We start from the raw sequence: 13,794 nt of genomic DNA on the forward strand, positions 1-13,794 counted from the left end.
CATTGTGTTTGCAGCAGTTGTCACGGCAATTGAGGCCTGGCTGTAATCGCTGACTAATCAGCCTTGTGCCAGATGACACCTCCATTAGCACAAGGCAGGTATTGTTCAGGACGTGAAGCTGCCTCTGGCTTTCCCCAGCCTGCCCATCCTTTTACAGCAAGTTAAGGGACGCTGATTCTATCTGCTAAGAGATAAACAATAGCCACAGGTCAAGGGTTCCTTCAAGGGACAATGCTGTTCAGCCTGCCCCGTGCTTGACAGGTCAAACCTTTTCCAAGCTGGGAGATTGTGATGTGAAGGATTTGAATTGCCATGAATTATTAATTTGAATAAATTTATTACAGTGAGATTAATGGCTGACTGTACATTAGTGCAGGAATGGGCTGCGAGAGTGTGGAAAAGGAGCATCCCGCCAGCCCAGTCCTCAAAAAGACAACCCAGATAAATGAAGAGCAAAGGCGAAGAAAAGAGGCCCAGCACACATGAGTGCATATAGGTTTACGGTATATATGCTGAGTATTTCGAGGACGTGCTTTTACTTAATGTGGACTGTCATTATGAGGGGAAATGGTTCCCAGCGAAAGTAGCGGGTGCTGAACTAAGACTGACCTCTCGCTTTCTTTCGTCTTCCTGGTCATCTCTGTTCCTGTAGTTTGCCCTAACCTCATCACAGGCTGCTCTGTTTGTTTGGCCGTAGTCTGAGTGTATTACACACTCGTTGTTCTGTGAAAACCTAATTGCAGTTCAACCAAATGGTCCTCTTCCTTCATCTAAACAAGCGCTCTTCTCCCCTGCTCACCAGTGTGCATGGTCAGAGGGGATCAAAGCGTGTGGTAAGTAGGGACGTAGACTTTGCAGGAGTGAGTGAGGAAATGCTGAGGGCTTTTTGATGTTTTGGAGCGTTTTCTCCGCTAATAAGAAGAAACTTCTCCAACCTGCTCATAATTTTAGAACACTTGGAACACTAATAAATGGGAGCAAGGGCATCTCAGGCAGTTCTCTCAGACTTTTTCCTCCGCTTATTCATTTAAACCTCTAATTAAAATGCAAAGCATTCTCGTGGTCCTCTGGATTTGGTGCTGCACTCTCGCACAGCCTCTGACTCCCTATCTCCTCTCCTTTTTTTTGCTCCTCTCCCCTGCTACCCCTCCTCTTTTCACCTCACCTAACTCCATGCTCTCATACTCTCTCTGTCTGCCTTTGCTTCTTGTGATCAACACAATTTGACCTCTCACTTGGAAGAAGTGCACAGAATTTAATGGATTTTTTACAGTCTAATCTAACCAGTTCCCTCTTTATTGCTGTTTTGTACCCAGTGGACCTCATCTTTACCAGGCCTCCCCCCTCTGCCGCCTCTTCCACCGTCACACCAAGAAAATTAGTTCATCAGAATTCAAAATGTACTGCTGGCTAATTAAAGGAGTGTTAATTGAGTGTTCAGAATTGGGTACCCCCTTCACCAAATGCACACAGACACACACACACAGAGCAATCACACAAAAAGCACACACGCAATCACAGTGACAGCACCGGGTACACCAAGGACGTTGCGCTTGGGGAGTTTCATGCCAATCAAAAATGGAGAGAAAGGAGAGTGCCCATCCTCCAAGTGAAATGGGATTTCTAGATCATATCATGGCCTATTGCAGCTCAGTTCAGTGCTGTGCTGCCATGTTATCCAATCCCTGCCTTGCTATCTCTGTCTGACCGCTGGAGAGTGGAGCACTGCACAGATAGCCCCTCTCTCACGGCGTGCATCGTGCTAATGAGGGGTGGCATTTAGAGATGTGCTGCTCTGACACATGGGCATTGTGTGCCAGGCACTGGGTGATTAAGGACGAAGGTCAGCCCATTAATTGCCTCCCTGCCATCTCCGCTCCCTGGCGCGTGATCTCTCAGTACTAATGCATGTGTTTGCCTGAGCTTTTATCTAATCTCCAATGCAGTTCAATCACACTATGCTTGGTTTGTTTACATTCCTTTCATGTGAAAGTTTTTTTTCCGCTCTTACTTCTTTTCAAAGCAGCGCTTGCCCAGGTTTTGCTGTTCATTTACTGTGAGCTATTTCATGTGCTTGTGAGTGCACATAGCCTCCTGCTCTCAGGAAGGGAAATAGCATATTCTTCCATCCCCAGGGGAAATAATTAATCCTTACAAGGCTGTCGCATGTTGAAATGAAGCGAGTGTGAAGCATTTAGCCCAGGAGGCATTGCAGGCTGTCGCCCGCACAGGCACCTGTTGTTGTCCCTGCCCTACATTTCATGAGAGAGCGCTGAGCAGAGGATAACAACATGCTCCACTGATGGCAAATGAGACACACAACTGCCGATGCAGGTGTGTGTATGCATGCGAATGTGCCTCCCCCCATTTTTTTCCCCCTGTTTTTCTGCATGATGTTTGCATGCACGACCACGCTAGAGAGTGTGCACAGGTGCAGGAAACCCCCCCTCCCACCTTATGAGGAGGTAAGGGCTCGCACAAAGGAGGCAGTACTGGCGGCCTCAGAGGGTGTTTATCAGCCCGCACCATCTGTATGCTGCTGCTCATTGCTATGATCTACTGCAGCCTAAACCAATAAGTCACAGAGCGCCAGCCTAAAAAGAGACTCACTCCTTTAACCTCCATGTCCTCACTTATAGACTTACTGCTCTGGAGGAGAGAAATGCAGAGACCCCGCACATCAAACACACAGTGTGAATAACAATGTGTGTATGAGAGTGAAATATGCTCTGGTTTGTGGCCATACTTAGGCTACTGTAATCAACTTTGCTATAAAATTTTTACCGTGGAACTTTTTAAAGAGGAAGCCAGAATCAGAAGCATCCAGATGCTCATTTGCCTCCTCCTCCTCCTCTTCTTCCTTTATGCCCATGGGTTCTAATAACCGGAAGCCTTTGTGGAGCTGAGATGGGTTTTGTAGGCCTGAAAGGCCTCTAATCCCTGTGGCCTGTGAAGTGTGAAACCCTTTGATGCCAGGTTGGTGTGCCAAAGGCTCTGCCTATTGACAAACAAGGGCCAAGCTGGGAAAAGACGGAGGGAGAAGGCTTTCTCCTCTCGCTCTCTCAGAAGAAATGCAGGCTCAGGCATGGAAAATATGGGCTCAGTCAGTGAGAAGGAATAGAATTAGCCACCCTTTAATGAATTTCCTGGCTGTTTTTATAGTTTTTTTCCTCATGTGGCAGTAATTAGGTGGAATGATGGGCATACTGCAGCTGGGGGCTTATAGGGGCGGCAGGGCACAGGCCCTTGATATGCCTGAAAGCCAAGTATCTTTCCTCATTTAGACCATGTGATGATCAAAGATGTTTTTTTGCCCTCATGTAAAGATGATCAGAAAAAATGCTGCCATCCATTTGCATGTGGACCAGCAATGTGCTTTGAAATGAGCATGTTTTTTTTCTTCTGAGCAAATAAGTCTTCTGTCAGTTTTCCTCTGCAAGTCAGAACATCAAAGCAAATGGCACTGCTGTCACCAGGGAAGCAGGGCTTTGCCTCAGTAAGGTTGGTTAGATCTTAGATAGGCTAGCCTGGCATACTCAGACAAGCCCATTAGAATGACACTCTAAATTAAAATTAAATAATTAATGTCAGCACTTTTTTTTTTCTTTCTTTTACAAAATTTAAAGCCTAATTTGATGCCATAGAGTTTCTGATCTGGAAAGCATGTTGCCTGTCGGATGAAACAACACGCGTATAATAGTTCAGGCACTAAATTTGGCTTGGAATATTCACAGTTTCTCCAGTCTGCTGTTAAATTCCCAATTTATTTCTTTTATGATATGGATCTTGTAGATTTAATCATTTTCACAGTTGGAGACCCATAGGGTTTTTGAAATGAACTCCCCATGCTTTCTGTAATGGGAGCAAAGAAATGAGAATTGTGACTACTTGGCTGTGGAGTCTCTTTAAAATGATTTTGCAATCGGAAAGCAAATGGAGTGAGTCCTAGTCACAGCCTGCACCCTGCAGACTGCCTTGGGTCGCCAGGACATTTGCTGACGGCACAGTTATGGCAGTTAAATTTTTGTGCATTTTGTTAGCTTTTGCATAAAAAAGTCATTTTTGAAGGGGTTGCAAGTCATTTGTGGCAGCTGATATATTGCTTGTAAATTGAGTTCTTTTCCCACCCCCATACCCTTTTTGTTGCACTGAGCTAAGTAGCCATGAAATTGCCTGAATAATGTTGTTTAAATCCAATCTCACTGCAGTGCCTCACCTCCGTGCCCAGCCCCCCCCAAACAATGACACATGGTGGGGTTTTTAGAAATTGCATTTTTTCCTGTTTGCCACCTCAGTTCACAATGGCCAACCCTTGGTTCAACGACCGAGGACCATCGCCAGTCTCACTCAACACCAGTGTCCAATTGATTTTTGAAATGAGTGGTTTCACTGGTCAAACCTTAGAGAGAATTTGGACGTAAAGTAAGAGGAAGACATTTGCTATACTGGCGTCTATTTATCTTTTTTTCCTGTTCAATCAAGCATTTTTGTGTAGTTTTTGTAACATCAATTTATATTACAAGGATACGGAGGCCAGCTTTTTACTTCTCTAACCTCATACTGGAAATATTTCATTGTCACGTATGAGCATACCATTTGTAAAACTAATGTTTGATTTATTTCATCACTGAGTTTATGTTTTTCTGCCTTTTTAACAAATACTTTCAGCAAAAAAAAAAAATATCACTCAAGTATTCTGGACTTGGCTCTGCTCTCATGTAGTTCACCTTAACCAGGCTACTAATTCCCCATGGATTTTTAATAGGTTTTTGCTAGGGCCTCTCATGTACTCCTGGACTGAATAAAAAATGTGAAAATTCTGTGGCCAAGGGTAAGACCCAGTAAGTGATAGCACTTATAAATCTCAAATGTGCCACTGCAATTAAACAAGCTTTTATCCCCTCCCCTTCATCCCTCCTTGCCTGGTATCCAAGGCTAACCCAATTCAATGCTAAAGAGAGTCCGAATTAATTTCACAATGCACTGATTTAACAGCGCCTAAGGTACCAGGCTTTGACAGAATGAGTTTTTAAAAAGATCCATTTGTCTAGGGATGAACTTCCACAGGAGGGTGAGAAAATGAGATGGGAGGAAAGCTCAGATGGAGGACGAGAGAGAGAACGCAAATGAATGCCAGCCCTCATTTACAATTTTCAAACTCTGTGTGGGTTTGCTCTGAAGTGTTTCTGCTGTTTGTAATCTTGTGTTATTCGCCTGCTCTTGTGTCACGATGACATCTTTTAACCTGCTTTCAATCTAGCCGTGGTGCTGCTGCCAGATCTTACTATTCCAGGAGAACAGTGGTTATTACAATTGATTGACCCGGCTTTGTGAATGCCATTGCTGTCAGGCTCTTTGATATTTCTGGTAATTAAACCCCAGGTCTGCTGTTCGCTTCTTCTACAGGCATTTGTTCATTTAAGTCATTCTTTTTTTTCTTCTTTTTTGTGTCTTGCAGGTGAACTAGTAGTGCCCACACACTCCCCTCGCTACCCCACTGCGGCAGAACTTGATGCCTATGCTCAGAAGACAGCCAACAGCCCGCTGTCCATCAAGATCTTCCCCACCAACATCAGGGTTCCCCAGCACAAGCACCTTAACCGGACTGTAAATGGATATGACACCACAGGCCAACGCTATAGTCCCTACCCACACCTCCACACAGGGGGCTACCAGGGTCTCCTTGCTATTGTTAAGTCCTCCTCCTCGTCATCGTCATCATCGTCAACATCCACCTTCGTCTCTTCAAAAGGTGTTCTCAAGAACTCCGAAGGCAGACGGACTAAGCTCTCTCCAGCCCACATAGCTGTTGCCCCATACCCGCCCCCTAGTAGTAGCACTTTAGCCAGTGGCCATGGCCAAATGGTATACCACACTGGGCCCTCAAAGCCTCCAGAAGGCCCCAGACTGTCAGTGCCCCCAAATGTCACTGTAGCTGGCTCAGTGATCCCTGTAACGGGGGGCCGAGGCCTGGCCTTGCCCACGCAATCCAACCTTCCCTCCATTCAGAGCATCATCTACCAGATCAACCAACATTGCCAGGCCCAGGCTCTGCAGCAGGTGTGTCAAGGGGCTGCCACCGCACCATCGAATTCCAGCCCTTCCAAGCAGGGCGCGGCTGTCATGGGGGTCTCTTCTAACTCCTCCGGTGGAGGCTATGTGGTAGGAATGGGTCCCCAGGCTAACATGGTATATACAGGTCAGGGGCTGCCGGCTCAGAACTCAGAGGCGATGAAGACTGGTGTGTACGCAGATGGTATGGACTATATACTATGGCAGAAGCAGCAGCAACATCAGCAGCAACAGCAGCAGCAACAGGCTGTGCTCCGCATGTACAGTGGAGGCAGTGGAGGAGGGGGCGCCATCAGCAAGTCCCCGGAAACTTGTGTTCCAGGAGGAGGGATTATGGGTGCCCAGGTGTCCTCCTCTTCTTCTAGACCTTACCACCTGACTGCCAGTGCCAGTGGAGGAGGCGGGCTGGACAAAGTCAGCTCTTCCCCTTTGAACTGCGTGGGTATGCACGGAAACTTCTCAGTGGGTCAGTACTTTGCGCCGCCGTGGAACAGCGTGCTGGTGACACCTGACAGTGACTGCTACAATCCCCAGGAGCTTTTGGGCACCTCCACCGGAGGGCCGGCCACAGGGCACAGAGAGATGGGCTACCCTCACCACCATCACCACTATCACCATCACCATCACCACCCTGCTATAGACAGCGGGGGAGGTTTGTGCTGCAGCCTGCCCAGCAAAAGCTTGTGCAACACGTCTGTGCTGAGCAGCAGCTTGCAGTCTCTGGAGTACCTGATCAACGACATCCACCCACCCTGCATCAAGGAGCAGATGCTTGGCAAAGGCTACGAGACTGTGTCTGTGCCACGTCTCTTAGACCACCAGCATGCACACATCCGCCTCCCTGTTTACAGATAGAGGGGGAAGTAAAGGAAACGAATCAAGAGTTGTGAATTTGTGAAGATTCTCCAAGTTTAAAAAAAAAAACAAAAAAAAAAACCAGATGTTTTTTTTTGGGAGGGGGGGCAGGGGGTTGATGCGAGTGCCACTGCTTTAACTAGTGTGGGTGCTTAGAGAAGAGCAGTTGTCGTGCTGTGTGGCCCTAGGTTTGGTGGTTTCAAGGTAGGCTGTGGAAATCCCAAATACAAAAAGTGGTAGTGATTGCCAGTGGGAATGAAAAGGGATTTCATGATTCTCCTGATGTTCCAGCTTGTGGTTTGCCAATAGGATTTTGAATTAATTATATTTTTGGTCTCCTGTTTTTGTTTTGTTTCTTGTTTTTGTTTTTTTTCTCATGCCTGAACTTGTTTTGACCAGAATCATAGCTTGACATGAAGTGCATAAGCCACTTGTATCCCCATTCTAAATACTAAGGATGAAGCTACTGTGTAGGTTGTCACTGAAATGGTCACAAAAGGGCCAATATTTAGGGCTGCTCTCAAAATCCAAACTCTGTAACAGTACACACACGTGAACACGTACAAAAGACAAAAAAACAAAACATGTACTGACAAGTGAGAAGACTATAGGCTGTACTCGGGTGTTATGTACAAGGATCATAAGGTTGAGTTAAAAGGCTAGTACGATATTAGTTATTATTGCTGTTATAATAATTGATACATAAATTGCACTGCTTGAATTTTGTTAACTTTGAAGTTTGGAATTGGGTAGTTTGGATATGATATATTTAAGAAACTTGAAAAACTTGAACCTATTTTTTGTTGTTTGATATATTTGTAGGTATATTATATGTATTTGGCTGCTATGGGGAAAAGTGTCTCAAATGCTTGCTTTTTTTTTTTTCAATTTAATTTTATTATTTTCCACTTTTTGTTTTGATGACTTAATAATTTCTCCTCTGGCTGACGTGCAGTTTCTTATGTCCTGGTGTGAGGCATAGTTGCTGCTTTGGTTCTGTAAGAACCTGTTTGGAGAGCTGTTTTTTTTCCTAACCAACACTGGAATCATACAATACAATAAATACTTATTTAAAAAGAAAACATTGCAAAAAAGAAAAAAAAACATTACAAGAAAAAGAATTGTTACAATGAAGAATGTGACTGGGAGGTTATCTGCATAACCTTACATGTATGTTAATGCGTGTATGTGGCTGAGTGCATGCGTGCGTGCTTTGTCTTTTTCTTTTTTAAATTTGTGTTCTTCAAAATCCTCAGACTTTTTTTTTTCTTCTTCTTCTCAAATTCTGTCATTACAAGATTTTTACCACCAAGACCGAAAGACTGAGTCACCGGTCCCATAAACATTATATCTGCATAATGTACGGGAGATGGTTTGCAAATTCAACCCCTCTTATTTAATTTTTATTTTCGGAGGCTTTAGATTTTCAGTGGAGCTAGAGAGCATTTTCTCACGTGACTCCTTTATGACTGTATTTACAGCACTACAGCCTCTTCATCTGTCAGGTGCTATCATCATGAGAAAGTGGTGGAAACAAATGGAGATCATATCTTCGGGGTGCTATTCACCCCTAATCCTGCAAACAAAAACAAATGAAAACAATCATGCCCTGTCCTCTGGCATCAGATGAAATGAGACTCAAAGCTCACTGCTTTTCATTGTCCATTTCAGCCCCTGGTTGGGATGCGTTTAGCCGAGGCCAGTCTTAACTTGATGATTCAGAGCAGTGAAATATTTATTATGACTGTGAGATTCCCTTGAATGTACTGCACTTAAATTACTGCGATGTTTTATTGCCTAGTGGGACTCAAGTGAAAGAGAAAAATTGGATCAGTGCAGCAGTCCTCTGGTCTTAAATTAGCATTTCTTTTGTCAGTCAAATTTGAGTAGTAAATTGAATTTATTAACTGCAGAGGAAGAAAGAACCAGAGCTTTGTTGTGGGGAAATACTGGCATTAGTCTAGATTTATGAAGTGCAATTATTATGACTGTATTAACATTTTTTTTCTCTGAGCTTACACCAAAAAAAATGTAAACTACAGTTGTCAATACATTCCCAATGTACCACATCCCTAATCCTTATCCATCTTTTGTTTTGAGGTGTAAAATAAATTTCTTTAAAAATGTATTCAGAAGCCACATTTCGGCTTTGAAGTCTGTGATTATTTTTTAACATGTGACCTCTAAAAGGCAGTGGGAAGCTTGGGATATTGTTACAGCAGCTCTGTGAGACCCAGAGTGGAATACGGTGTGTGACATCGCTCGGATAATGTGCTGTAATGATAAACGTAGTAGTAGCAGTGCATTTAGATGATCGTCTTTTAAATGTTTACACTTTGGCCATCCAAAGATACGGGACAGACAGCACTGCTGAAAAACATTAACCGTTAATACTGAAATGCGACGGATATTTAAAAGAAGAAGAAGCATCGTTATGATTTGATCTTTTCCCTTAATTATTAACGATGAGCCTTAAATTTTGAGGTAATGGTGTTCGTAGGCATGCCACTGTATCTGAACGCTGACAGAGATTCCAGTCTAAAGAGTACCAAGCCCCTTGGCTTAAATTTGCACAGTAAGCCTCTTTAACATTCCAGTGAAATTTTTCATGTTGTTTCAACAGCTTAATGCCCCAGCCGCGGTCTGATTCCAGCATATTTTCTGTCTTGTAGAAATATTTTGACAGATTTACAGATACATCCCTTCCCAAAATCCCTTCCGTTTGGCTTCGGCATCCAAGCATTAAACCCTGTCACATGATGTTGAAGTGAAGAGGAGACACTTGAGGCAGTGGAGCTTCTAGTGTCTGGCCTTTCCCACCAGTGGAGGTCTGAGGCACCAGGCCTCTCTACTAATGGGAATATTGGGTGACGTCTGGCTACAGGACACAGCCAGCAGAGAGTATTCATTCAGTCAAAGGGTTGAAATCAAACACCTTTCAAATAGTAAAGGATTTCCTCTTAGATACTGAGAGAAATCTGGCCATTTGAAGCCAACTTCAGCCGAATAAACAGAAAAAATCCACGTGAATACGATCATTTGTCATTTAGAAAAATACAAAGTTAAAAACAACAACAGTTTTATTTAGCGAAAGGTGACTCTGTGCCTTTGTGGCCACCGTTCATTATGTACAGGCTCCAAACTGTCTGTCCCCTTGGTCCTTTACACACATTAATGAGCTTCTATTGATGGGATGCATCTTATCCCTGGAACTGTGGTCCATTCCTCTGTTCCTGATTTGGACAATGGACGCTTAGCCCATATTAGGATAATAGAATTAAATTTCAAATAGATTTGTGCCTGGGCTGATCCAGCCATGGCTCACTCAGCTGCAGAGGCAGAGTGGCATATGGCATGTCATTATCTAAGCCCACCCTCCCGTTGTCCGGGGCCAACTGGGTTCAGCAGTGCTTAAACAAACTGAAGGTTAGGACTGGCTGGCTGGCGTTAAAGAGGAGGATAGAATGGTTTTCTGTGGGTGAGTGGGTGGGGGGAGGCTGCTAAATCACAGCCTCCGCGGCTTCTCTGAGGGCCTCAGCACTGCACCCTGGCACCTGGGCTCAGAGGCCTGCTTTAAAGGCTGGGCTGTGTTTGATCGAGGGGATTTGTTTTCTGTTGGATTATATATGGTTATATGGTTGTTCTCTGCCTGGCTGATGGGTCCTGTGCAATGTGACAGGTCTCAGCAAAAAAAAACAAAAAAGGGGGGTTTGGAGAGAGGAAAGGATGTGGGCAAGGATTTGGGGGCCAGAGAAGCCTCGAAGCATCAGTAATCAGGATAATTGCCATATTCCTGGTGCCTGGTTGAAGCTTCCCCTATTTGGCTCTGCGGTCACATATCAGATTGAAGGCCAACTGAAATCACCTCTCTGGCTGAAAGACTTATTGAGCCTCAATCTGATTTTCCTAAGTAAAAAAACAAACAAACAAAAACTTCACTTTAAACTTTTTAACACTTCAACAAATATTTTGTCCAGGAAATTATTAATGACACAGAAATCTCCGTCTGAATGAGGACATTTGGATCTGTAATTTATCGCTGTAGCAACAGACCGATATTGACTGTTAACACATTTTCAAGGGCAGAGAGATGCTCTCACGGATGGCCCGAGGGCAGAACGAAGGTGAAATGACTTATGCTGGTTGTAAAAATCCCTTAGTAAATCCCAATAAGTCCACGAGGACCTTTACCCAGTGTAAAGGTCTAGTTGCATATTATGCGCCTTAAATACTGCTGAGAAGAAAAGAGAGCAGACGGGGTCGTTCAAAGCAGGGTCAGCTCTTTCACTCTCAGAAGAGAGGGAACGGGAGGGGAGGGAAGGACAAAAAAATATATAGGCAGCTGCTCACTCTGTAGAGTCTTGGCGCTGCTCTAATCTACAGATGACAGGAGGGGGAGAAGGCCCAAGCGCCCCCCCCCCCCACCCCCTTACTTCCACAATGATTTGGTCAACCTCAGTCATGTCCCCTGGCTGCCCTTGGGCCCCTGGGGCTCTCATCTCAGAGTTCTTCCCAGCATCCCTCCTTAACGTTACATCCACAAGGCCATTCCTCTCCATTTGGCTCCTACCTAGCAAGAAAATACCTTAATCAATAGTTCAGTTGGTTTTGAGGAGGCTTGTATTGTTAATCCACCAGCCTTATTGCTGTATTGCACAATACCATTAAAAGATTTTTCTGTGTTTTGTCACAAACGTTGAGCACACTGCTGTCTCTTTAGTGCTGTCTGATAGAACTGGATGGGTCACATGTGAGCGCCGTAGAATTTAAATTTTGTTTTCAGCACCTGTTAAATGCACCGCAAGGTAAAAGATCAGCACAGATGAAGAAATAAATCAGGATCTTTATCCCAAAAGGCACAGCCTCGGAGCCCTTTTCTGAAAGGCAATGCAGCGGGGCATAATTCCAAGAGCGTTTTTATTTCTTCAGCGCCACAAGTATGTATGTTCAGCTGAGAAAGCTTATGGCCTCCAAATATTCATCTTGTTTACGCTGTGGGGATATTGCTGTATCCAATCAAAACTCAAAAGTCTGGGGATTTTGCTTATTTTCTTCCTGATTCCTTTCACTGTTTGTGAGGCTCTCCGAATGTTCCTGTGGACAAACAGGGCTGTTTTTCCCGAACGATCTCAAATGCACCAACGCTGCCAAAGTCTGAGGGTGCCGCAACCTTGAGAAAATAATATATATGGAAATGGGAAATCTATAAAGCATCTCTCTTATTGTTCTCCCTGCAGTGTTGTATTTATGTTTAAAAATGATTTTGTCTCCTCAGGATGAAAATATGTAAAGAATATCTTCTTTTTTTCTTTTTTGGAAAAATTATAATATATGAGACTCAGATTTTGAACTAAGAAGTCTGAATATTTAAAAAGAAAAAAGAAAAAAGAAAAAAAGCTGTAAAATCCTTTAGTAGTGGGGTTTTCAACTTTTGAATGTGCCTACAGCCAAGCATCCCAGTGATTGCTTACCCTCTCCAGTTCTGCAATCTCCCCCTAATCTCCCCACAACCATCATCTTCAATTTGCTGAAACTGCCACTGTCCCTCCTCCATCCCAACGATCACAGTAGATATTTTGTCTGTTCTCCCTGCTTTTTGTCAATCTCAGGACTGAAATTTCTTTATTTTAAATGTAGATGGTTGGTTTTCTTTTGACCTCTCGTCTCTTATGTATTATTGTTTGACATAAGTAAATAAAGCAGATGACTTCTATGTCTGTCCTGTTATCCGCATTACTCCTTACTTTCATTCCTTCTTTCTTAAACAATTTTTAAAATCCCTGAAGAAGACCTTGCTGTAATGAAGATAAGCATATCAGTCTTAGGATTCACTTTGTGCATCACCGCCATATGCCGCGGCGACAATCCTTTTCACCTTTACAGCAGTCTATTGCAGCATCGGTAAGGCCTCGCAGTTCATGGCGCATGTGTGGTTTGTGCTTTTGTTGCCAGGCAAGCTTTGGGACACAAAAGAAACAGTAATTTAATAATGTGGGACTGCCTGATTTTTTTTCTTATGTTTTTGCTCTCAAGCAAAGACAAATGCAGGCTAAGTCACAGTATACACAAATTTTCAAAGTGAAAGCATCTCCTTTGATGGTTGGACACACAAGCTGCGGCATAATGAAAGAACAGACCTATAAAATAACCACTGAAAAATTCCCTCCAGTTAAAACACCAAAAACCATTTACACTTGTTTTTTTCACTATATTTAACTCCATCGCTTATATTATATAACAGTCTAATATCAACTCATCTATAGGAATTGTGTGTTGAGAATTTTCCAGCACTCGAAGTAACTCAGCATACACTTAATCTAAATGTTGAACAACACAGGTACCTTCAACACCTCAATATTGACACTTTTCTTCTCTTTTCTCTCCTCACTGCCAGCCTCTCCACCCACCTAAAACATCAGATAAGTCGTAGACTGATGAGCCAGCTGCCTCCACCAGAGCGTGTAGTAGTGGGAGACTGCACACTGATTTCATACACGCTCGCTCAGATAGAAAAAGAGCTCTGTGGAGCAGAAATGCTTCTCTTATTAGCAAAACTCATTCACCTGCACGCCACATTGAGTCCCTGGCAATTTCACAATAAATCATGAGAGATGCCTGTGGAGGCCGGGCAGCCGGCTGAAACTCTGCCATGGCCATGCCCTCGCCTGTCAGTTTAGACACTCTGAATCATTTCGGGTTCAGCGGCCTCGTTTCATCTTAGATGAACTGAAAGGTCATCTCACACGCCGCCTAACCAGTATGTTCCTGGCTCCTCCTCTTCATCGCCCGGTGCGTCAAGTGATTGCTCGCTACGTTTAGAAGCACCCCACTGCGGTGAAATATTTCACTGGGGATCATGGAAGGAAT

The 13,794-nt window shown here is 43.9% G+C and overlaps 1 protein-coding gene across 1 annotated transcript in view; it reads left to right on the plus strand.

Moving 5' to 3' along the window:
- Positions 1 to 12,644, plus strand: part of fam222aa (family with sequence similarity 222 member Aa) — a 51,997-nt gene extending 39,353 nt beyond the window's left edge. Inside the window, exon 3 of the mRNA XM_004544543.3 lies at positions 5,459 to 12,644. Coding sequence (XP_004544600.2) covers positions 5,459 to 6,927 — 1,469 coding nt within the window. The 3' untranslated portion in view covers positions 6,928 to 12,644. The remainder of the gene's footprint in view (positions 1 to 5,458) is intronic.
- Positions 12,645 to 13,794: the final 1,150 nt, after the last annotated feature.

The sequence above is a fragment of the Maylandia zebra genome, linkage group LG12 (assembly GCF_041146795.1).
Source record: "Maylandia zebra isolate NMK-2024a linkage group LG12, Mzebra_GT3a, whole genome shotgun sequence".
Classification (NCBI taxonomy): Eukaryota; Metazoa; Chordata; class Actinopteri; order Cichliformes; family Cichlidae; genus Maylandia; species Maylandia zebra.